Source organism: Engraulis encrasicolus, chromosome 13, assembly GCF_034702125.1.
Source record: "Engraulis encrasicolus isolate BLACKSEA-1 chromosome 13, IST_EnEncr_1.0, whole genome shotgun sequence".
Taxonomy (NCBI): domain Eukaryota; kingdom Metazoa; phylum Chordata; class Actinopteri; order Clupeiformes; family Engraulidae; genus Engraulis; species Engraulis encrasicolus.
Window position 1 is genome coordinate 51,010,697 of NC_085869.1, and position 24,239 is coordinate 51,034,935.

The 24,239-nt window shown below is 43.7% G+C and overlaps 2 protein-coding genes across 2 annotated transcripts; both read right to left on the bottom strand.

Annotated features, from left to right (window-relative positions):
• Positions 1-5,313: 5,313 nt before the first annotated feature.
• Positions 5,314-17,540, bottom strand: tnfsf13b (TNF superfamily member 13b). The gene is made up of 7 exons (XM_063214216.1): positions 17,480-17,540; positions 10,786-10,997; positions 10,365-10,458; positions 9,072-9,128; positions 7,488-7,612; positions 6,880-7,030; positions 5,314-5,797 (listed from the first exon to the last, which is right to left on the bottom strand). The coding sequence occupies exons 1-7, from the start codon at positions 17,526-17,528 to the stop codon at positions 5,685-5,687; spliced, it is 801 nt and encodes a 266-aa protein (XP_063070286.1). The 5' UTR covers positions 17,529-17,540; the 3' UTR covers positions 5,314-5,684.
• A 9-nt stretch (positions 17,541-17,549) lies between these two features.
• On the bottom strand, positions 17,550-19,109 carry abhd13 (abhydrolase domain containing 13). Its single transcript, XM_063214215.1, has one exon. It carries the CDS (start codon positions 19,044-19,046, stop codon positions 17,949-17,951), a length of 1,098 nt encoding a protein of 365 aa, XP_063070285.1. The 5' UTR covers positions 19,047-19,109; the 3' UTR covers positions 17,550-17,948.
• Positions 19,110-24,239: the final 5,130 nt, after the last annotated feature.

The window sequence follows — 24,239 nt, forward strand, 5'->3', positions numbered from 1 at the left end:
CGTGCATGCGTGTATTCATATGAGGAGGTAGTGACTCTGTGTGTGTGTGTGTGTGTGTGTGTGTGTGTGTGTGTGTGTGTGTGTGTGTGTGTGTGTGTGTGTGTGTGTGTGTGTGTGTGTGTGCGTGTGTGCGCGTGTGTGTGTGTGTGTGTGTGTGTGTGTGTGTGTGTGTACTCACATGTAGAGATGGTGTCTGCACTTTGCTTAGTCAGTAACATGGTGATGATGCTATGTGAAGCAACCTTCTTGTGATAGTGAGCACTTAAGGCCCTTTTCCACAGCTCGTTTTCTACCCGGTACAGACACGGCACACCTCGAAAACCAGCGATCATTTTTTCGACGGCTAAACCGAGTATGAGCGGATATGTCGCTGCCTACTACCCAGAGCGGCGTGTGTGATTATATTGTAAGAAAGACGTGCCAACATCTACGTTTGTCTGTCTTTATTGCCTGTGAGCCACAGCAATGTCATCACTGTCATGGTAATTATTATTTATTTATTTATTTGCATAAGGCGTGCTGAACTTGCCTGATTTTCATAGACTTCAGATCACGTACCGCGATTCTGGTCTGACCAGGACTATAACGATTAGTGTTTCCAAATGGCCTGGTTAACCCGACTCCCTCGACTTACGACTGGTTGAGGGCTCTGCCGAAGTTTGAACCAAAACATTTCTTAGTCCCAATAGAACGTCTCTGCCTAAACCACTTCACTGCCTTGAACACGCCTCTACCCAGGACGGTTGGAAATGCTCAGTTGATTGGTTCCAGACAAAGTGGGTGGAGTTTCCCACTGTGGAGGGAACCGAATCCTCATACACAAGCTCCTGGCCCTAGTGAGTGTAGCTGAGCCGAAGGTGTTGCGTCACCGCTAGGGCGGAGCCCGTGTAGTACTGAACCACAATAACAAAAAAGCTCCAAGTCTAAACATAATAAGCAGCGGTTTCAGATAAGTATAGTATAGACAGTGTTTCTAGTGTGGTCTTCACACGTCTTGCTTCTTCAAAATAAACTCTTTCACACAGGTGCATTCATCTATTGCTGTTAAAGAGTGGCGATAAGTCATTTATCACCCCAACAAAGTCCTTGTCACTGCAGGGCAATATTTACAGTGAAGCTCTCCCTTCGCAAGCCATTATTGTGGGCTCTGAAGCAAAACCACATTGAAGCCCAACCTGTAGGCTACCCACACCAGAGCTGGGGAGGACCATCTTAAGTAGTTGTCATTTTTTATGTTCTATGAGTCAACATATCATCTTGTTTAATGTATGAACTTGTACTGTAATGTGTTATCGAATGCTCCAAGTCAATGACTGTTAACATAAATGTGTATAGACATGCAGTCAATGATCCAAATGTAAACAAGCAAAGCGCTAGACAAGCACAGGGAGCACCAGATTGCCTTGATTCTTTACAAGATGAACTTTCCTTCTGTTAAAGTAATATAACACACTGCTTATATGTATAACTCTCTCACACACCCGTACCCACACGCGATGAGAGGGCATTCATCACCTCAATGCATTCCTTGTCACCGCTGGGTAAAAATGTTCCTTTGCTCTCACCACCGTATAGGAGTCTATGAGGTAACACTGTGGTCAAGCACAACCTGTGGTAGACGACCAGAGCTGGTGGTGGATGACTCTCATTAGTCTTGGAGTCATGGCAGGACCCTGGCCTGCAGGACCCTACAAAACACTCTGACAGTAACAACATTACAGCACAAAGCACAGAGACCTGAGGTGAAAACAAGTCACACCGTAAATAGGTCTTTCTGTGTACCCACAGCGTGTGTCCACTGCAGGAAAAAGTAAAGGAAACGTGAGAAGAAATAATTACAGTGGTTAACCACATTTGTCATTCTGCAGGAATACAACAAATATAGAAAATGGAGTCACAATTATGAATGAATGAATGAATGGATGAATGGATGGATGGATGGATGGATGGATGGATGGATGGATGGATGGATGGATGGATGAACAACTGAATGACAAAGATGATGGATGGGGAAGTCCAATCAAAAGTCCTGGAAAGGAGCATGAAGAAGAAGAAGAAGAAGAAGAAGAAGAAGAAGAAGAAGAAGAAGACGAAGAAGAAGAAGAAGAAGAAGAAGAAGAAGAAGAAGAAGAAGAAGAAGAAGAAGAAGAAGAAGAAGAAGAAGAAGAAGAAGAAGAAGAAGAAGAGATGAAAGTGGTACTGCGGTGCAAATCATGGTGTTGATAGTGAAAATGACAGAATGCACATTTAGTGACAGTGAAGCAATCAGTATGACCAATCAGGATTGCTGGGTGTGATTTTCCATAGATGGGTGGCCTATAGTGGCTCTTTGTTCACATGACGTTCTAAGCTGCATCATGGGTCGAGTTCAATGTGAGTGGATGAAGTGGCAAACAGTAAATGTGCCGATAATGTGCCTATTGTGAAGACGAAGGTGAAGCATTCCAGCTGCTGAGAGCCAGGTTGTAAAAGTGACACACTGTGGTGAAAATGTGAAGTACAAATCAAGCGCTCTTCAATCATTCAGAGCAATGATGGGCAACTTGGATTCAAAATCTACAGTCCAGAGCCACATATTGAAAATCGTGTTTGTTTGGAATATGTGCCACTGGATTGTAAGATTCTGAATCCAGCTTTCACATAATTTAGAGAAAGCACAAGACACTAATGTAGGCTACATAGGAGAAGGCTAGACCTGACCGAATAGATTAAGTTAGACTATTCTGCTACTGTAGACTAAGTTTCGTATATCCATGGAACACTATTTATCATCAGCTTGTGTCCCAAGGCTACTGATTTACTCAATATGATGGTGAATATGTAGGCCTATGTTATATAAACTTGGGTAATAATTTGGTACAATTATTTGGGTCAATTTGGTAGCCTACATGACAAAAATATATCAATCATTCTAATGGTTTTATACCTCTCTCCATCTAATATTTTGTGAACTCTCCTGTCTCCTGGATGTTCCATATGTCACAGAACAGCAGGGAGCCCAGCTGGCTTGGCGGTATGATACATTCCCACTGTGGAATATTTTGGAATATTGCTGACCTACTTTGGCTTGCATCTTGTTATGCCGTGTACACCATACAACATTCACATTGATACTTCACATAAAATCTACATAAAATCTACTGTAGACATGACTGGATACAAAATACAAATTTTTACATGAGTGGAGAAAGAGTCATAGGCAACCCACAATGAGATTTTAAAAAAGCCACTGAATGACAGAAAATGGTGCATGACCATGTTTATTTTGGGATGAGAGGGAGAGAATGGCATTAGCACCAAATGTGTTGCTGTGTGGGTTGAGAGGCAAAAAGAGTGGAATAAGGGGCAGCTAATCCTAAGGATATACTGCCACCTAGTGAGATAATACCTACATGGCATACTGAAGCACTTCAGTACATCACACATCATACATAGACTATACGGAAAATTCTATTATTGTCTCCGTAGTCCTTAGGGAAATTTGTTTCCACTAATCATCAAACTTGACACAGCCCACATATGTGGGTGCAGCGAGACATCAACATTGAATACACCTTTTGCTCAAAAAAATATATACAGTACATAGGCTATCTTCAAAAAGAAAAGAAAACAATTTGAATGATTTATTCTGGCTGATCATTGGCTTATTTGGCAGATACTGTTTAACTTTAGATAGGTATAGCCACACTGAAGGATGCCAGTGCCACTGAATGAAAACAACTTCAAAACTGAATAAGCATATTTATTCAGTGAATAGGGAACTGATACAGATAGATGCAACAGTCAGACAACACAAACACAGCGAATCATCATTCCCTCTTCTTTTTTCCCTGAACATGTTTTCTCTGAAAGATAGATGAGAAACCATAAAGGCTGAATAAGTGACTAGTTGACCTCTTGCCTGACGAAGGTCTAATAATAAGATTAGAACACTGAAACCCATAGGCATGGGCAAGCCACAGGCAACAATACCAGTTTGAAAAACTGTTGCAACTGTCCTAATAATAGACTAAACACTGCACATAGCGTAAACTCATCAGAGATGTAAGTAAAGTAGAAGTAAAAGTACTGTGACGCATGTGATTACAATAATATGATATTTATGTGCAACTGTGCAATATCAAACGACAAATAGTGTTGCAATTACAGCCATAACAGGAATTCTACTTCTACTTTATACATCTCTGAAACTCATTATGCAACGGTCTTCTTTGGGTGTGTTTGTGTGTTAATTTGTGTGTGTGTGTGTGTGAGAGAGAGAGAGAGAGAGAGAGAGAGAGAGAGAGAGAAAGAGAGAGAGAGAGAGAGAGAGAGAGAGAGTGAGAGAGAGAGAGAGAGAGAGAGAGAGAGAGAGAGAGAGTGTGAGAGAGAGAGAGAGTGTGTGTGTGTGTGTGTGTGTGTGTGTGTGTGTGTGTGTGTGTGTGTGTGTGTGTGTGTGTGTGTGTGTGTGTGTGTGTGTGTGTGTGTGTGTGTGTGTGCGTGTGTGCGTGCGTGTGTGTGTGTGTGTGTGTGTGTATACGCGTGTGCATGACTGCGCATGCGTTTCTTCGTCTGTTTGTCTGTCTATGTGTCTACGTGGTCAGCTTTATCATTTCCGTTTTCCGGCAGTCAACTGCCATAGGGGAGTTGAGTCATCCAAGTCCATCAGCTAACTATTAGTGAGGGAGAACCCCTGGTGCCTTACCACCAGACTTCGAACCTTCTTCATGCTACTTTCCTTCTGAATCCTTTTCCACCTTCATTTCCTGAGCTTTCATCACATTTACCTTGCTGACAGGAAAAGTTCAAAGACAGAAAAAACATCCTTTTCCAAGTCAGTCATTTGAGCAGATTCCATAGAAATGTCAGAAGAACTCAGTCATGTCCCACTATACCATGCTGATTTGACATTTCCTGACACAGGTTATTTAAGGTCCTATATTTAGGTCCTGTGAATCCTCCACCCCTTTAGGCACCCCACCTCCGCCCAGCTTGATGTCTCCACGGAAGGTGAAGCTGGATTGACATTGAGTCTTGTGGCATGTTGTTGCCACCGACATTCTTCTTTTGAACATTTTTGGCAAAATAGTACATTTTGGATATATCATGTCCTATAATCTGAGACACCTCATCTCACCTCAGGTCAGCTTGGTGGCCCCAAGAAAGGTGAAGCCTGCACCCAGAGACATGCTGGGATGTCACCACCATCGACCACCATTACAGTCATTTGAAATATTAGGTATTGTATTGTATTGTAGATTTGGATAAAGTGTATAGTTTATGTGAATCCTCTATTTCCCTCCAGTTCACCCCCAAGGAGGGTGAAGTCTCCCTCTCAGTGACATGTTGACTGAATGTTGTGGCATGTGTCACCACCATCATCCTTCATTTGAAAAAGTTTTGAAACACAAACATTGGGGATTGCAGATCTGTGAGTTCCCCACAGCCACCTCGGGCTAGTTTGATGGCACCGAGGAGGGTGAAATCTCCCAGGAAAAAAAATAATAAACACATATATTTGCCATTGGAGATGTGGATATTTTAGTAGTCCTACAGTGCTTCCCCCCAGGGAGTCATTGGCAGAATATTATGGCACGTCACCACCATCCTTCATTTAAAACACAAAGCCATTTTAGATTTGGATGGGTCCAGAATATTGACCCTGTGGGTCCCCCTACTGTCCTTCAGTCACAAGCATGCCCACATCAGGCCAGTTTGATGGCTCCGAGGAAGGTGAAGTCTCCACCTAGCGACACTTTGGCTGAATCTCTCGGGATGAGCAGCTCCACCGTGTCCCCTGCCTCCAGCTTCACAATGCCTGAGAGAGAGATACAGGGGCGTCAGCTGACCTAATGCTATACAGGGGCACAGAAGGGCACTGAGAGATAATGCGAGCGCGCAAAGTGCGAAAGCAAAACAATTTTTTTTGGAGTTATTTATTTCTAAAAGCTTGTAGATTAATGATATTATTGCAAGTAGTGCATGTGTACTATTTTGTGTGTGCAGGGCCGCTGACAGCTTTGGCTGGGCCCGGGACAAACACATATGAAAGGGCCCCAAACTCAATACATACAATGTAATGAGGATCCAGTTCTGGGCCCCCTCTCTCCTTGGGCCCGGGACAAGTGACCCTTTTGTCCCCCCCTGTCGGCTTCCCTGTGTGTGTGCATTCTACAGATTACTCCGTATGCTAAACTTGAGCTAAATTCCAAGCTAACAAGGTTGTTTTTTTGTGAAACTCATACCTGGGCACAGCAAATCAATACCCAGGCACGTGACCCAGTAAAATAGGTCTAGCGATGACCCTGGGCAAGAACACACATGTGGCACTGTAGGCAACTCACACATAGGACAACATAAATGCATTACTGTCTGGCAGACACCGGCAATAGTTACAGCAGTTCATTATAAGAGTTAATGTCAAGTCTACATAGGTGTGTGGCTTGATATAACACCTGGGAGTGCAATGTTGACGATCCAGCTGTCAGTCAGATAATTGTGTTATGTTTGCTGATAACAATCATGAGATTAGGAAGTAAAAATCGTCTGGCAAATGTGGTACAACCAGTTCTGAATCATTCCAATATGTCTAGTACCACCCCTGGACATACAGACATACTGCACACACTCACACGCACGCGCACACACACACACACACACACACGCACGCACGCACGCACGCACACATGCACACACACACACACGCACGCACGCACGCACGCACGCACGCACGCACGCACGCACGCACGCACGCACGCACACATGCATGCACGCACACACACACACACACACACACACACACACACACACGCACGCACGCACGTACGCACGCACGCACACACGCACACACGCACGCACACACACACACACGCACACACACACACACCTGCTGGATCTTACCGCCTGTGTAGCAGGTGTTGTGGGGGGCCTGTTCACTCATATTCTGGACGCAGCGGAAGAGGACAATGTGCTGCTTCTCGTTCCCCACCAGGTTCTTCTTCATGCGGAGGATGATGTGGCCCATCGTGTACCTGCTGTCTGTGTAGTAGACCTGGAAGTAAAGCATCAGGCCAAAATTCAGGGTTGTCCCAAACAACAAACACCACATATTGTGATAAACGTCATATAACCCAGTAATGTAGTATCCTAGATTCGCACCTTGAAAGAGACTTGTGTGTGAGTTGAAATGCATCAGCGCATATGGCAAAAATAAAAAAGGACTAAATAGCAGATGCCTGCTATTTAAGTTGAAAGTACGAAAAAAAACCAAACAGCATCAAACAACACAACACCATATTCCCAATCCCATCACACTAGCCCAACAGCCACACTAAAACCAAATGAAAAGAAAGTGCTGAAAGAAAAAAAGGAAATAATCATAAAACAATTACTCTGAGAGTGATTTTTTCTGGACTTCTTTTTATTTGGAATGTGAGATGCCCAACAGTAAGCTGATCAATGACCACATATTGTGATTAACTTCAAAAATCACCCAGCAGTGTGCTTACCTGGCTGTAGATGAAAAAGAATCCCTCCTCGGACACCTGTATGACGTCATCGTGGAGCTGCAGGGCAGTGCCTCTCCGCAGGCCTGTCTGCCAGGGGATACCCGTATGCATCTCCTCCTCAAACTCTAGGCAGAAGGGCATGGTGGAGGAAGATGGTGAGAAATAAATAGAATGAACAAGCCTATCGCCATCATGCTATAAGGGAAGAATCTAGTGCAGGTTCTGTACATATTTTGACTAAGGGCCACTGTCAGTCATCCACATCTACCTGTACCATATTCTGAAACAACAACAACAACAACAACAACAACAACAACAACAACAACAACAACAACAACAACAACAACAACAACAACAACAATAATAATAATATCATTATTATAACTTTATTTGTACAATCGTAATTTTGATTATGTTGCATCCACTGTTAGTGGACGTAAGCCAGACACTTCAAATGATCCATCTGAATTCATACTATTTCAGACCTAGACAGATGTTGAACTAACCATCCAAGAATGATCGCCACACCGCTCAAGAAAGCCGCAAAAGCTATGAGATTGTCATAAGATCATAAATAACACACAATCATTGGCAACTTGTGAAACACATGTCTGTCAAAGAACGATAGCATTCTTGCAAGTCACGATACAAAACAAAGGTGCTTTTTTGCTTTTCGAGGAATGTTATGTATGAATCAGCAAAAAGTGGAAAAACTTGAATAAATACATTTATCTCGTTATGGCTTGTAGTGTGCAATAAATCAATCAATCAATCAATCAATGAAAATATAGCATACTGTACAGACAGAGAAACAGGCATAGACAACTGTAAAAGTGTCCCTTCTGCAAAGAGGATAATGCCCTGACCCAGCCAGTGTTGTGATTACACTACAGCTGACTCAATAATACTGTGAGCACCCTCAGAAGCACACAGCTGCTGCCCTACAAAGCCAAACTTTATAGTGGGGCATTACATAACATGGCACTGAGCTGACACGTTTACCCAAATGACTCCATTACATCTACCAGAAACATTTTGGTACAGGGTGTTGGTCACAGTCCCTGGAGCAATGTGGGATAAGGTGCCGTACTCAGCGGTGTAGTCTACTTTTTTTTGAAGTGGGTATACTGTATATTCGAGCATTTTTGGAAGTGGGTATACTGTATTTATGCTATTCTAAATAATGGATCAATCAATTTAAAGTGGGTATAGCCTACTGAAGCCCCTAAAATTTAGAAGTGGGTATACTCCGTATACCTGCGTTCTACGTAGACTACACCACTGGCCGTGCTCAAAGTCACTTCAGCCATCATCGCAATGCCAACTCTCTAACCCTTAGCAACATGAATGCCCCACAAATTGAGTTTAGATTGGTCATTGACTGCATAACACATCCTTGTTTTTTGTGACTCAATATCATGCTTTTTAGTACAGAAAAGCATCACCATGTTTGATAGGACATGTGACAAATTTAAGTGCATTCGACACAGTTTCTATATTCACTCAACGCAAAGCGGTCCGCAGAACACTTTGCCTTAATGAGACAGAGCCAATGAGTAGCATGGACCATATTGTGCTCCTTACCCTTCTGGAATGTTGATCTCTTGCTGTCTGCCAACATTTGCAAACAGGGCTGCAGCACTGTAAGGGAACAAACAGTAAGAGCTGTATGAAGTAGAAGTACTACTCTTAAATGGGTATACAACTATTTTGAGGCTTAATACAGTTAAAATCGTTGGCCGGGGTTTATTAAGGTGCTACACGGATCCATTGACTTTCACTAGCTTAGCGACATGCTCCCTCTTTTAACTTGTCTTAAAGCAAGACAATGGCTTACATGAAAAATAAGACACTTTACCACCTTTATAAACCCTGGCCACTATAGCATGCTACACGGATCCATTGACTTTCACTAGCTTAGCGACATGCTCCCTCTTTTAACTTGTCTTAAAGCAAGACAATGGCTTACATGAAAAATAAGACACTTTACCACCTTTATAAACCCTGGCCAACGATTTTAACTGTATTAAGCCCCAAAATAGTGGCATACCCCTTTAAAGATGTACATGTATTTACAACACTGGTGGTATGGTATTACATGGTTTCAACTTTGTAATATCATTCAACATGTGTTGCAATTACATCTATCAAAGTACTTCTACTTCTACTTCACAGCTATGCAAATAATGGAGAAGGATGTGTTAAACAATACAAGACAAGATTGGTAGCTGAAACGAGGGTGAAGTACACCTAATTTTAGGGTGACGTCTTTCACTTTCTATTTAGTTTGTTGTGAAATTATCAAAAATCCTCTGCATCTTTGTTCATGTTCTTGGTTCAGTCCTACTATACCACAATGAGCTAGGGTTATAATTTATTTTCTTACCCATGAAGTATGGGCTATGGTTATTGTAAACTTTACAGTTTGAGAATTTAAAATATAATGTTAATCTAAAAAAGAACCAAAACATATCTTTAGCTTTGCTCTCATATCTGTATAGTCTATTCAGGCTGACAAAGTATCGTTTGCATAGAATAGCTACAGAAGACAGCTGATTTGACTGTGTCAAATTCTGTACTGAAAGGTGTTAAGCCACTGAGCTTGTGAGCATGTCACTCTGTATGCATAGCTGTATGACTCAGCAGTCTGACATTACAATAGGAAGAAGAAAGAAACTTGGCATCACGGCCAAAATATGTATACTCATTTTTAATATTACTGACATGTGTATTTGATTCATTAATGATTTTTTGTACACAGGCTTTACAATCATGTAGCTAAAACTAAACTAAACTAAAAGCTAAAACAGTCATTACTATTTGACTATTTGTAAGTCACCACTTGTGTTTGTCTGAGTCACTGGTGTACTGCTTTACCTGCCTGGCCATCCCCGACACTTCTTTTTGCGTGCTTCTCAGATTTGACGGTTTCCGTTTCAGATGTGGAACCAGGGTGTCCCTCTTGCTCAGTCTGTGCACATGTGAACAGTGACAATGATGACTTATAAGATAGAACGACTTGCTTTTTTGTATTGAAATACAAATGAACAGACATCATTCTAACTGTCGAATTCAATAATATCAATGTCATACATAGTGCGTTACATAGGTCTAGGTCTGTACACGTTATATATATTTTTGAATAGAATTAAATGAACAGATAGGCTCTGTATATAGAAGTTTCATCTCGCATGAAAAGTATAAGTATACCATAAGCATAGCTGACTGGCCTAAAATAAAACTGCCAATGAAAAGGCAGTAACCACCTGGCAGATAAGTAGAAAATCCCTCGACTCACCTGGGTCCAGTCCTGGCCCTGGGGGCCCTGCCGCAGCCCCTGGGTATCCCCCTCTCCTGGGGGCCCCCAGCGCCCCTCCCTGCGGCGGCTCACCTCTGCCCTCAAGCCCTCCACCTCCGCCTGCAGTGCAAGCACGCGGTACAGGGACAGCACCGACAGCGTGGAGGAAGTGATGGCAGCTAGAGCCAACAGTACCACTGCCCAGGGCACCCCTCGTCTCTGGAAGGAGGACCCTGCACTGGAGTGAATCCCCTTCCCCTGCCCCATGTCCAATCTGCCTCTCTCCTCCGCCTCCTCCTCCTCCTCCTCCTTCCCCCTCATTGAAGATGCATCTTCCATCAGAAGGCAAATGCCCCCCTCCCCTCCTCAGGCAGAGGCCATGGTTCCTCTGGACGCTTCTGCAAGATGAGTTTCAAAGTTCACAAGAAGATTCAGGCTTGTCTTCATGGGTCGTGAGTCGCTTGGTGAACTGAAGGTTTGGGCCTTTTGCTTTTCTGGCTGCAATGCAAGATGTAAGAACGCTTCACCTCAACACAGGGAGACAACAGGTCTTTTCTTGTAGCTGTAGTTGACCCTTTTTCGACATGCATCTCAGGTGAAAGCTTCAGGCTTTTCTGCATCAGTCTTGCGTTTCTTCAATGTGTGGGCTGTGCGTTTTTGCCCAGCTCTTCTGTCTCCAATAGGATGTCTGGTGGAAAATAGGGCAAAAATGCTGAATAGAAGGCCTAGCTTGCCTTTACTCCTTACCCCAATTGGAGAAGGGACTGCATGGTTCTGCAAACCTGCTCACAGTTGGCTGAAATAGCAACACAATAAACTTGTTTCTTGGCTAAAGCCCCAGAATTTAGATTTCAACACAACCTTCAGCGTTACTTGCACTCCTGTCTGTCTCCACAGCTCGGGTCCTACCTCGGTCAGCTGATAATCAAACACAAATGAGGAAGAAAAACATGACTGGTACCAACCAAAAATACCAAGAGCTGGACTGGGACAAAAAAGGCCCAGGCATATTGCCCTGTAAATTATGAATGAGTTGGTCTGTCAGAAAATACAAAAAAACCAGACATAAACCTGTGAGGACCATAGACCCACCAGTAAATGCCCTGTATGCCATGTCACCAGTCCAGGCCTGAACATGGTCTGAGGAGGGGACCCTCAGAAAGTCTTGGGGCTACAGCATCTCAGCTTGCTTCACTACTGCAGGACTGCTCTGAATGTACTCTATGTAGTGACCTCAGAGAGCTGAATCAGGGTTTCCCTCAGCAATTTAGTTACAGTTTGTTGTCAAGGGACCACCTTGAAAAGGTCCCTTGAAAAGATGAATAGTTTGTAGAGCACATGTCTTTTTTTTGGTTTACAATATTTATAATGTATAAGACATTTGTTTTGTGCTCATATTCCCTGTGAAACTGCACACATACGGTAGCCTTTCCTATTAGTCCCATGTACAGACAAACCATTCTCCACCTGAGTGACACATTTCAGTGAGAAGCACTGTGAACCACCTGTACTTCAGGCATCCTCCAAACAGCAACCACTATGAATCACCGGGGGAATGAGAAGTGCATGACAATTAATTGTCATTCCACATGACACTCAAATAACATTTTTGTTTTGTTTTAAAATAATACATTTCAACAAAAAAAAACACTGTATTACCTTCTCATGAGCTTGATCCTCACTGCTACAGCTCTTCTCTCTGTGGAAGTGGTGTGCAGTGTCTGAGCCACAGTGGTACAGTACTTGAGAGCAGGGGTGTAAGAGGGGTGTAAGTCCAGCCCCTGTCAGTTTACTGTACGATCAACCACAGCCAAGCACTTCCTGCCAAGAGCCGACTAACCAATCACAACCCAGCTGTTCCACTGCGAAGATGAACACACATATAGTAATAACTTGAGATTTGGAAAATGGAAAATTCCTGTTTTACAATGCCATTGCTATCATTGCCATTCCACACAGTAAAGGAGCCTTGTCACGATGGCAAGTGGACATGCAGGCTGAGATCATTGACAAAAGAGAAAGCAACGGTTCCGAATTACCCGCTAAACGAATGAGGAAGTTGAGGAAACAGAGTATGACCAGAAAAAAAGAAGCAAGCGACGTAAATAGATAAAACAAATGAAACCACCATCGCCGTTCTCCTTTGTTTCCTGGCAAATTAATTTCCATAAAGGAGGAAGTGGTTTCATCACACCCAAAACACAAATGAAGGCTTCAGACACAACAAGCAGAGCGGCTGACATGCCATTTATTGCATGTACTGTAACTGTACAGTTAGATAAAAAGTGTTACAGAGTGCATAGAAAATAACAAAATCAGAAGAGGGAAAAATGTACACCCTTATTAACACATGTATCGTATGTCATTGTTAGGATGACAAATAAATGCAACACAACACAAGCTTGAGATATCTACACAGGGTGAAGGAATCCAAAGGAAACAGCAAAGGTGTAGTGCAATGGAGTGTACTGAGCATCCACATACAGCATTTCTGCTCAATTTCAAATGGTTAACTGACACATTTGTTTTGGTTTACTGTAAGCCTGGTGTACTTGAAAACCACATTCTAGAAAACCCCAGGGCCTCATTCTTCTCACTGACTACCTCTGCTTTAAATAAATTAGTGTGCCACTAAACCACACTCCAATTACACTTGGCAAAACAAAAGTGGTGACAAAATGCTGTGCAACCTTAGTCAAAACAGCCTCTCACATGGTACAAACATACAACCATATCATGTCAAACAGTATTAAACCATCAAGGAACAAGGTGCCATTAGAAGGGCAGAGTTAAAGGATGTGGGTGTGTCTGAGGGAGAGAGGGAGGGAGAGAGAGAGAGAGAGAGAGAGAGAGAGAGAGAGAGAGAGAGAGAGAGAGAGAGAGAGAGAGAAAGAAAGATGGAGGTCCAATGGAGTCTAGTGCATTATTCCAAAGACAACAGAGAGCCTCTCACAAATTTCAACATGAAAAAATACACATTCACTGCAAAGCCTCTGGCACATATGCACAGTTATACTGGTGAAGACACGACCACGCACTTTGTACGATTTGAATAGAGCTCAGATATCAATTGAATAACTGCTTGTTGCCTGAAAAGGTCCCCTCTGGATTTTTACTGCAAAATTATCCACTGTTTCTACAGGTTAGAGTACTATATTTTTAAAAATCCACAGCTCCGACAGCATTCTTTGTTAAAAATGGTGAAAAGGCCTCAACATTAGCAGCCAGTGGCGTACTGCATGATTTTGAGACATTTAGCCCACTTTTCATGCATACACAGCTTGGGTGACGTTGCACCATGCACACATGAATGAATGGCTGCATAACTTCAACCAAACATGCCTGCTTTGCTGTGGTCCTAAGGGTGAAGCCTCAAGAATCCCTGGGGAGATCTGGGTTTGCTTCGCTGAGCAGGACTACTCAGATTTTACAATGGGGAGAAACCACAAAGAGCAGAAGCATTCCCACATCACACAAGGGAGCTAGCACAGTGACTCACACTGCCCTTCAAAACCAAAATGCCGCCATTTCAAATTTGTTTTTTTGCTTGACTTGAAAATTACTTTTTGTACCCTATTTGTGTGTGTGACTATTTCCTTCCCGTTATCAGACAATGAATAGAAAAGTCTCACATCAACAAGAACACCATGTTTGACAGGGCTATGATAAATGTTAAAGCAGTGATGGGCTACCTGGATTCAGAAGATATTATCCAGTGTTACATCTTCTGATATCTTCTGTGAGGCAACTTCCCTATTAAAACTTTGATCATAGCTTCTGTATTCCGGGTTGCCAATCATTGTGTCAAAGGTATTTTCATATTTCATGTCAAAAGTAGTTTGTATACACTGTATTCACATACAGTAGTTACTGTACTTTGATTTTGTAGGGCAGGACGTGGATGAGAGAAAGAGCTACCGCAAGAGCTGATAATTAATGCGAATACAAATAACTTAAATTCCACTGTATGTACTGAGGATTTGAGATCCATACTTTAAATTACATTCATTCTTTGTATGTGTATCTACAGTTTGAAAATGTGTCGGAAGTAAAAAAAAAAATGCTGAACATGTTTTAAAAGGTAGTTCTTAAGGACTCCAGACTCAGACCAAGACTTGGATTAGCACAATCTGGTACACCAGCACATTCAAACACAAGAGACTCATGCACACATCCACTTAGACTCGACCCTACACACGCACGCACGCATGCACGCACGCACACACACACACACCTAGAGAAAGTGGAGAAAGTGCTTACATAGCCAAATCAAAACTGCAAGTACTGTAGGACAGAAAAAAAGAAATAAGAAATAGTGTCTTTACCCTGTCCTACAAATCCCCATCTAGTACAACTTGCATTACAACAATTTGACACGATATGAAAGATGAAAATTCTTTTTTATAGAAATTATAGCAGCCCACTGCTTTTATACATTATGATCGAAAAAAAAAAAAAAACACAGGCAGATTGCCAGTTAAATATCACAGCTAGGTTAATAAAGTCAGAAAAAATACAAAATAGTGTATCTGCTCAGGAGTGCAGACACGGTAAGTCAGAGACGTTGATGGCTTTGGGGCTAATACCGTAGGCAGCCGTGGTAACTCCTGCCTCTGGGCCTGAAGAACCCATAAACCACTGTGCTCCTCACACACATGAACCATGCCACAACAGACCTCACAATATTATCATTATATTCATACAGTATGCATTTTTTAAACTCTGCTGCGCTTTTGAATAAAGGGGCCACGTGGTTTACTGTGTGTGCAAGCAGTAAAGAGTGACTGAAGCAGGCAAACTCTTAGAACAGTTACAGACATACCAGTATTTAGACATGTCCAACTCAAACATATCCCGGAGAAAATTGAAGAGGAGCAGCTTTTATGAATATTACAACTATTTACAGTGGGATGAACTGGACTGGGCTGGGCATCATTCTTAGTCGCTGTAATGGGCCAAACCACTTTTGAATGGCATTGTATTTTTCTGACTGCAAAGTCAGGGAGGTCAGAGTCTGTGTGTCTTCTGAAGAGGGACGCTGTGTCCAGAAAAAGCTCTGAATACGGGTTCTGCTTACTTTTATGACACCTGCTTTAACAAAATGTAATAATTTGTACTTGCACTGCACATACCCAACTCTTTCAATGTGGTACGGATTAAGTACCTGCTGTTGCACATTGTTAGAAATTTTGAGGCAATGTGTCAGATTGATTTAACAGGAACCACATAAAAGCTCCGTACATTTACTGGACTTTTATAAGGATGTGAGAAGAGCCTTGGGTTTGTGGTAATTTCGCAAATCACAAAAAAACAGAGAATGACCCTAAAATTAGGCTTTAGTGGCTACATTTGCTTCACCACCAATGTAACGCAACACTGTTTAGACTGACACTTATGCCACCACACAGATGCCCTGTGCTGTTCGAACAACAATCTTAGTACAATGGTAGCTCAAGATCCTAAGGACTTTTTTGGAGATTCAGTGCTTTAGACCTGAGATGTTGATATTAAGCACTTGCATGAAGAATCAAGAGTTACAAACAGGATCATTCTTTTAATTTCTTTAGTTCAGAATTCACAACACAAATGCGCGGAACAATTTAGAATCTGGGTATCTTTTACCTCAGAATTTGTAATAAAACAGGTCCATAACATTTAATTTCACTGTTCACTCTATTCAGTTGGGTACATAATATATTATACAAATAAAAAAAATACATCCACAGCTGGGCAGTCATGATCGTACTGTAGTTGTTTCTCATGCAATTGTAGTAGTAGGTTTGAGGGTGAACATAAAGTGCCACTGTTGGAGAAAAAAAAGGTTTTAGCCCATGCTCATATTCCATGGGCATTTCCAGGTCCTACCATCGTTATGTCTGGTTACATTGGCATAAGGAAGTGAGGTTTGTCCAGTGAGAAACAAACAAAACACACAAACAAAGAAATGACAGAAGTTGAGAAGTTGCGGAGAGAATAGAAATGTACATTCTTATTTAGTCCCGAGATAATGGATGAGTTGAGAGAGGAGAAAGGGGGGGGGATACAATGCAGACCCTGCAGAGGAGGTCAAGGAGGTCTTTCCGAAGAGTGATTGAGGTCATTACAGAGCATCGCCTTTTTCACATGCACCCACCGATGGTGATGGAGGTCTTTAGAGAGGTAAGCCACTTCGCAACCCCCTTAAAACAACACTGGCCAAGTGTATGGTGAGCCAACCCCCCTCCTTATCAGATGATGTTAATCACTGCATTCATGGTGGCGCAGAAATGACCAAAATCAAGCAGATTTGATACAGCACGCATGTGCACCCGACAACTTTCTAACCACGATGCATTGTAATTTTTCCATCGTTTCAAGGTCATCATGAACACTGTGAAAGCCACTCGACCTTGCTCTACCTTGACCATCGAAGCCAACTCATTTTGGCATCATTATCATCACATGATGTTGACGTTGGCATCGCTTCTCGCTACCCCCTCGTAACGGTTACACTTTAACTGGGCTTGCATCCCCTCCCCTTACCATCCACCCCATCTGCCATCATAATCATCTTTATGCAATGGTGGTGCCACCCTAATCCTGCCACCACCATTGCTAAAAGATGGTAACACCTAACACCACATCATTATGTGATGGTGATGCCACCCCTAAAGTAGCCATCACCATTATCACAAGATGATAACACCTAGCCAACCCCCTTCCCCCGCGCCCCTGCCACTCCCACAGTCCACAATCACAGTCATACGATGGTGACACTGGGATCAAACCTTGTCACCTCCTGTCTGTGATCAGCAATCATTGCCATCGATCATCATGAGATGGTGATGCCATCCCGATTATTAGATGGTAACACCTCTACTATCATTATAATGGTTGACTACAGGTATTACCTCTGACGCCCCTGCATCATGACGTAGTCCCATCACCCCTTCTCCACCACCCATCATAATCATCATCATCATCATCATCACAGTCTGCCATCATTGATATCATCATGGGTCATCATCATGATGGGGACACTGACAAACCTCTGTGGCGCGGGCGCCTATAACCCGCGTTGCACCCTCATCCCATGACCTGGCTCCATCACCTCACCTCCATCCCATCAATCATACCCCCTGCCCTGCCCTGCCTGTCCGCCCTCACTGGCCTCACGGTGGGGGTCATATGATGGTGACGCTGGCCGAGCCCTGGGGCAGCTCCTCCTGGGCGTGGCTCTTGAGCAGCTCGCGCATGAACTGCTCCAGGGCGGCGAAGTAGCCCTGGCACTGCCAGGTGTCGTTGTGCGTGCCCTCGGGGAAGATGCCCAGCCGCTTAGTCCGCGCCGGCGACAGCTCGTACAGCTGCTTCATCATGACGGGCGGGATGAGCTGGTCGGACAGGCCCGAGACGAAGAGCGAGGGCATGCGGCACTGCGTCACCTGCCGGTAGGACAGGAACTTGTTGCGGTAGCACCAGAGCGGCAGGTGGCGCACGGGCAGGAAGGAGAAGAGCGTGGCGGCCATGTGCGGGATGCTCAGGAAGGTGTTCTCCACCATCAGCGCCGCCACGCGGTGCGGGTTGGCCGCCGCCAGCCGGATGGCCACGGCGCCGCCCAGCGAGCGGCCAAACAGCACCACCTTGGTCTTGTCCACCTCGGGCCGCGTCATGACAAAGTCCAGGGCCGCCTCGGCGTCCAGGTGCAGGCCCTGCTCGCTGGGCTCGCCCTCGCTCTTGCCGTAGCCGCGGTAGTCCAGCAGCACCACGTGGGCCTTGAGGTTGACGAGCATCAGCAGCGCGTTGGGCACCCGGTGCCCGATGTTGCCCGCGTTGCCGTGGAAATACAGGATGCAGGGCGCCGGGGCCGGCGGGGCGGTGGGGTCGACGGCGGTAGCGCCACTAGCGGCGTTGTTAGCGGCGGTGGCGTTGTTAGCGGAGACGACGGTGGCAGGGTCGCCCGTGTAGCGGAGCAGGATGAGGCTGAGCCGCACGCCGTCCTTGGCGCGCACAAAGACGCTCTCGTGCGGGATGCCCGTGGGCACGGGCACGTAGAGGCGCGAGGACGAGGGCTGGTCGGGGAAGTAGAGCAGCACGTCCTGGAACTTGTAGAGGATGCCGGCCACCGAACACAGGATCAGGCCCAGCAGCAGGAAGCCCCCGTACAGGTGGAAGGTGAGGATGAGAGCCAGGAGGGAGATGCGACACGCGTCCCACAGCCAGGAGCCCGTCGACCGCAGGCAGCGCCCCAGCGGACCCCATAACCTCCAGGACTTCTCCATCATGCGTCTGGGAGAGGCGGACAGGGGCAGAGGGCTGGTAGGGGGGTCTGGGCTTGGTTGGGCTGGGCTGGGCTGGGGCTGGGTGGGGTGGGGTAGAGGGAGGGTTTGGTGGGCTTTGTCTCCTCCTCCCAAGTCTCAGTCACCGAATCTGCAAAATGCAAACAAAGCACCATGATGGGTTGAATGGGGATGATCACTGAATATGAAATATCATGTGTGGAGTGCATGTAAAAGGATTTTGAAAGGTGCAGCACAATAAAAACTGGACAAAAAACAGTCAAGGCAACACAGACAAATCTAACCTGTTTATCATTAGAACTACACCGCGCCTGTTTCATATAAGATAGGCCTACACATTTTAGGTGATCATTGTCAAATTAGCGGTGAAATTCTTGTCCAAACACAAAGGTCAATTTGATCAGCCAAGGCAATGTCAGGTTGTAACCCCCCCCCCAAATTGACTGCCTATTACTGGCCATTCACAGCAGCCATTCTGCACACATCACGGCAGTAGGTAGGCTACATTTGTAGTTAACGACAGCAATAGGCTGTAGCCCTGTCCTTACATGACACGTCTCATTCCTCGAGCTAAAGCCATATCTTATGCGCTTCCTGGTATAGCCTACAAAGCTGTACAGATGTCTCCGAAGCTGGTATGGGGCGTTTTGCTGCCATCCTGCCATAGGATCCATAGCCCACCAGTGTATAGCTGACAGACCAACCAATTGACTAAGCTTAATTCAGCTAGTTGTCAGCAACTATCAACTGTAGGTCTATACAACTGGCTGGGACTGGTGGCTGCTAGTTGAGTTGATAGAATGGGGAGCAAAGACGGAAGGCTGAAAGCATTAAAATAGCTTAAAACAGGACAATACTGTGTTGCCCCACATCAGACCATTTACATTGCATTTCTACGGGCGCGCGCGGTCGATGATGCTGCAACAACCGATTGAGTGAAATTGGTCTGATATACACACACTGACCACCAGCTTTGTTTGCTGTACAAGGTAGACATCCACGTAGCCGGCCAGGCAAAGCTGGCTGGCCGCCCTCCTGGATAACTTAGCAGCAGCTAAGTCTCATCCAGCTAGCTTGTAAAAACATACAATCCATTTTCGCCGTTCGCCAGTAGTGTGACCATGAAGACCGATTTACCTTTCGTCCATGTTGAAGTCGTATGTCTTTTGGGACTTATACCTCCTACTACTGAAGCGTGAAAACTGTTCAACCAGTCCAGCCAGCGGCTCAGTGTACAATATTATGGTTGATAATGCCAGCTGACACTTCCTCCTCCGACTCTTTCACCGGTGTCACCATTTCGACGTTCCGTCCAGGTCCCAAAGACACGTTCAAAATCAAGCAGTCATGGCAATAGCTAGGAAACTCATTCAAAATATCTATTACTTAAATCACAGTATTTTCAAAATCATGTGCATGTGGTTTATAAAAACGCATAAAATATGTCAAGAGAGATTGTCAGTGATAATTTGGATGCACCCCGGAACTTATGTCGTGTGTATCTTTAGTTCCTAGTTCCTAGTGCATTCTTCTGCTGTGTGCAGCGGTTATTGACATGACAGGCTGATGTGTCCTAGCCACAGTAACCTAACTACAAGGCGTTCTATTTTTATTATCACGCAGGCCTACAGTAGCTGCTATAATTTCGTCCCGAAACCGCATTTAAAATTTTGGACAAAACAGTTAAGTTATGTAACGTAAAAATATATATATTTCATCCTGTTGGCGTGCGCACAGATCTCGTGCTCATATGTGCAGAGCAGGCTACATGAGATGGTGGCATTGAAAGTATGGTGCATAGGCCTACCGGTAGCCTAGTTCTGGTTGTGAATTTCAGGCAGGGGCTATCCCCTCTGCAGGATACTTATTTTCTTTTCTTTTCTTTTCTTTTCTTTCCCCCCATAATGACTGAAGAACCAAACACCATTTTCAGGTGTTCATGAGTCATGCATGCTAGGTTTGGACAAGATGTTGGCCATTTTAAAATAGGCCTAGGCCTACGCTAACTTTTTATATTCAATTTCTAACATTTTAATATCTCATATTTCATATAATAACTGTTGTGATGTACTGTAATTTGTAGAGCAAGAAAAAAACCCTTCCAACAACATTTTTACTTAAATTGACAGAATCAAGCATGAATGTGCTTTAGGCTTATAATAGTGCCCTACCCTCTCCTGAGACCCTGTGTTCTCATAGGACAACACATTTTTTTGCCATTTGTTGTTCACACTGCCCATATCACCTTGTGTGGTGATCTTGTGAATTTCCACATTTTTAAGTGAAAAAATGGTGGCCATATTGACAAGATTTCTACTCAACATGCCAGAAGAAAGAAAAAAAGTACAATTATTTTCCAAATGTTCTTAATGAAACCAATGCTTTCATGTAGAATTAAGTCTATATATTCATTTGGCACTACAATCAGAGATTGTTTCTAAAGCAACAGTATCTCTGCTACAATTTGACACATTTGTGACTCATGGAAAGCTAGGAGATGAATAAATGTCATGTCCTCGTTTGAGGCCATGGCCATGTTTTGATTTAAATTTGGGATAAAATGAGTGTAGGCTATTATTGTAAATAGTTAATTTAAACGATATATTTCCCTAAATACGGTTACACAATACTTAGTGTCCAAAGTGTCTGATTTCATGTGAAATGACCCAACTAGGCCTCCTAAAGGGGTTCGCAGAGGTGAAAGAGGATGCTGGGTTTTGGACAGCGCGGCTCCAGCGGAGCGAGTGGCGAGTGGCTAGGGACTGCACTGTCCAGTGGATGGTGCCTCAGGACTTAACTATTACTTTGTTCGTTTCAGGGATTTCCCCCCTCAACTGTAAGCACGTAGGAGAACCTGTTGGAGAACCTGTAGGAGAAAGGGCTCCGCAGACCGGGTTGGTCCGCCATGCGATTCCGTGCTCCAAGAGCCTGGGACGAAAGGTAAGCTGGGCCCTTACACCAAATTCACCCAACATTAGGCTAGAGCTCGTACACTCCTCCAACCATTGCACCCAGGGGGGCTGACATTTGGTTGTTGTAATGACATAGGCCTACCTATGAAAGGAAAGTATAGGAAACAATATTTAGACCCTATAGGGCCTACTAGTGTTGCCACCTGGCCCGTTTTCACCGGATTTAATTTTCTTGGTTATTAATTGTCTGTCCCGGGAAAAAAATCCCTGGACACCGAATACAGACTACCATTGCTTACAAGGCAGAGGGTTAATTGGGTTAAAAATGCCCAAGTGTTTTGTTAGACAGAGCTGGCTAGCCTATAAAGCTCCCTTGCTGTATCAGATAGACATTGGCCTGACAAAGACTTTTGTTTGGGTCAAAGCTCTGTGCTGAAATTCATCAAATAGATCACAGCAAGAGAGCTTTTGCAAATACAGTATTTCTTCCCTTTTATACTTTCTATTACCAATTTCTGCATAATGACTGTCTGTAAAAGTCTGTAAAAGTGACTTATAAGACCTGTGTGGAGGGCCTACTATGGCATTATTGCAATTCTATCAATAATATGGGCCTTATTAACAGTGAACAAAACATTTGTGAGAACACTCTTTATAAATTATTGATTTTGCTTAACCTAAGACATGGTGTTATAATTTGCTGTTACCAGAATGGCAATGGCCAAGTCATAGTGTAGTACCATGCTATGTCATAGTCATGAAGTAGTAGGATAGTTAACTTTTCATTGACTATGGCATGAATTATAGGGCTGCCACATGTCTCATTTACACATATATTTAGGCATGCATTAGTGGCTAACTTGTTTTAGGCGTAATGATATGTAACACCCACCAACATAATAACTTCCCACCAAAGTAATCTGCCAACGTAACAACAAATCATGCAGTTCAGATGTAATAGTCTGGCCAATGTAATCATTTCCTGCCAACTTAATAACTATTGCCTCCTGCCAAAGTAATACACAGCTTCCTGCCAATGTAATAATTATGGGGGTTCAACTGTCCACAATGGGGGACCGCCTAAACCAGGGCTATTCAAATGGCGGCCCTGGGGCCAGATGCGGCCCTTGGACGGAAAGGTTCTGGCCTCCCACAAGGTTAGAACAAAATGAAAACGAATATGTGTGCTATCAGTGTCCATGCGCAATTTGCGATCACTAAGACTTCAGGTTAGGGATATTTTTCCTATGCATATGAGAGTGATATCTTATCTGAAATAGTCTCATAATAGACCAACAAGGCTAGGCTAAGAAAAAGAAAAGCGAATATCTCTTCTGTCTGGAAATTTACCCTCTTGTTTCGCACTCTCACTTTGGACATTGCGTGCGGTTACATACATGCGTATTCCATGTTCGGCCCCTTTACTGGGAGGAATTCGAAAAACTGGCCCTCGGTGACATTTAATTTAATACCCCTGGCCTAAACGTTCTAAAAGATCTATAGGCGACAAAATACATAGTTCTTAATTTAGGCTAGTGACAATGGCCTCAAAATTTGGAGACACCCCAACCGGAGGTAGAACAAAACCCAATAATGTTTTTCCTCATCTCTAAGGTGTCCCATACATGAAAATGATTCTTGGCCAAAGTGATTTTAATGCTAAGCCTAAAAATTTTACACATTTCCATATGCACCTCCAAACAAAAAAAGCACCCAAAATGTGACTTCTCCGTATGGGAGTAGATATACAAAAAAACATGCAGAAAATTACCAAAAGCTCTGAGAGCTTTGAGAATTGGTATGCTTGTGCCCAGGGGCTACCTGCACCAGATAGAAGTGGTTGTATTGGACCATCTTGATGTATGAAGGAGATATAGGCATTTAATCACACACCTAAAATAGGCGGAAAATGAAAAAAGTGATATTTATACAGAATGTCATCATTTACATTGTAATTGCTTTGTCAGGGAATGTCATATGCACACATATGATATCTTGATGGAAAGGTGAGATCGTTCTGAATCCAGCAATATCTCATATGTATATATGTTCTGAATATTAAAGATGGCATATTGTTCAATGTATGAGGTGCCCAGAATGAAAAAAATCGAAAGGGAGTTACAGGACCTATTTCAATGCACTTAAGTGGTGACAGGAATGCTCACAATTGTATTACAGTAGGCTATATTACTTCAAATAAACTTATTATTAGTGTGTGGTGCTATAGATTATGCTTGAATGAAGAATCAGATTAGGGTGAAAATAT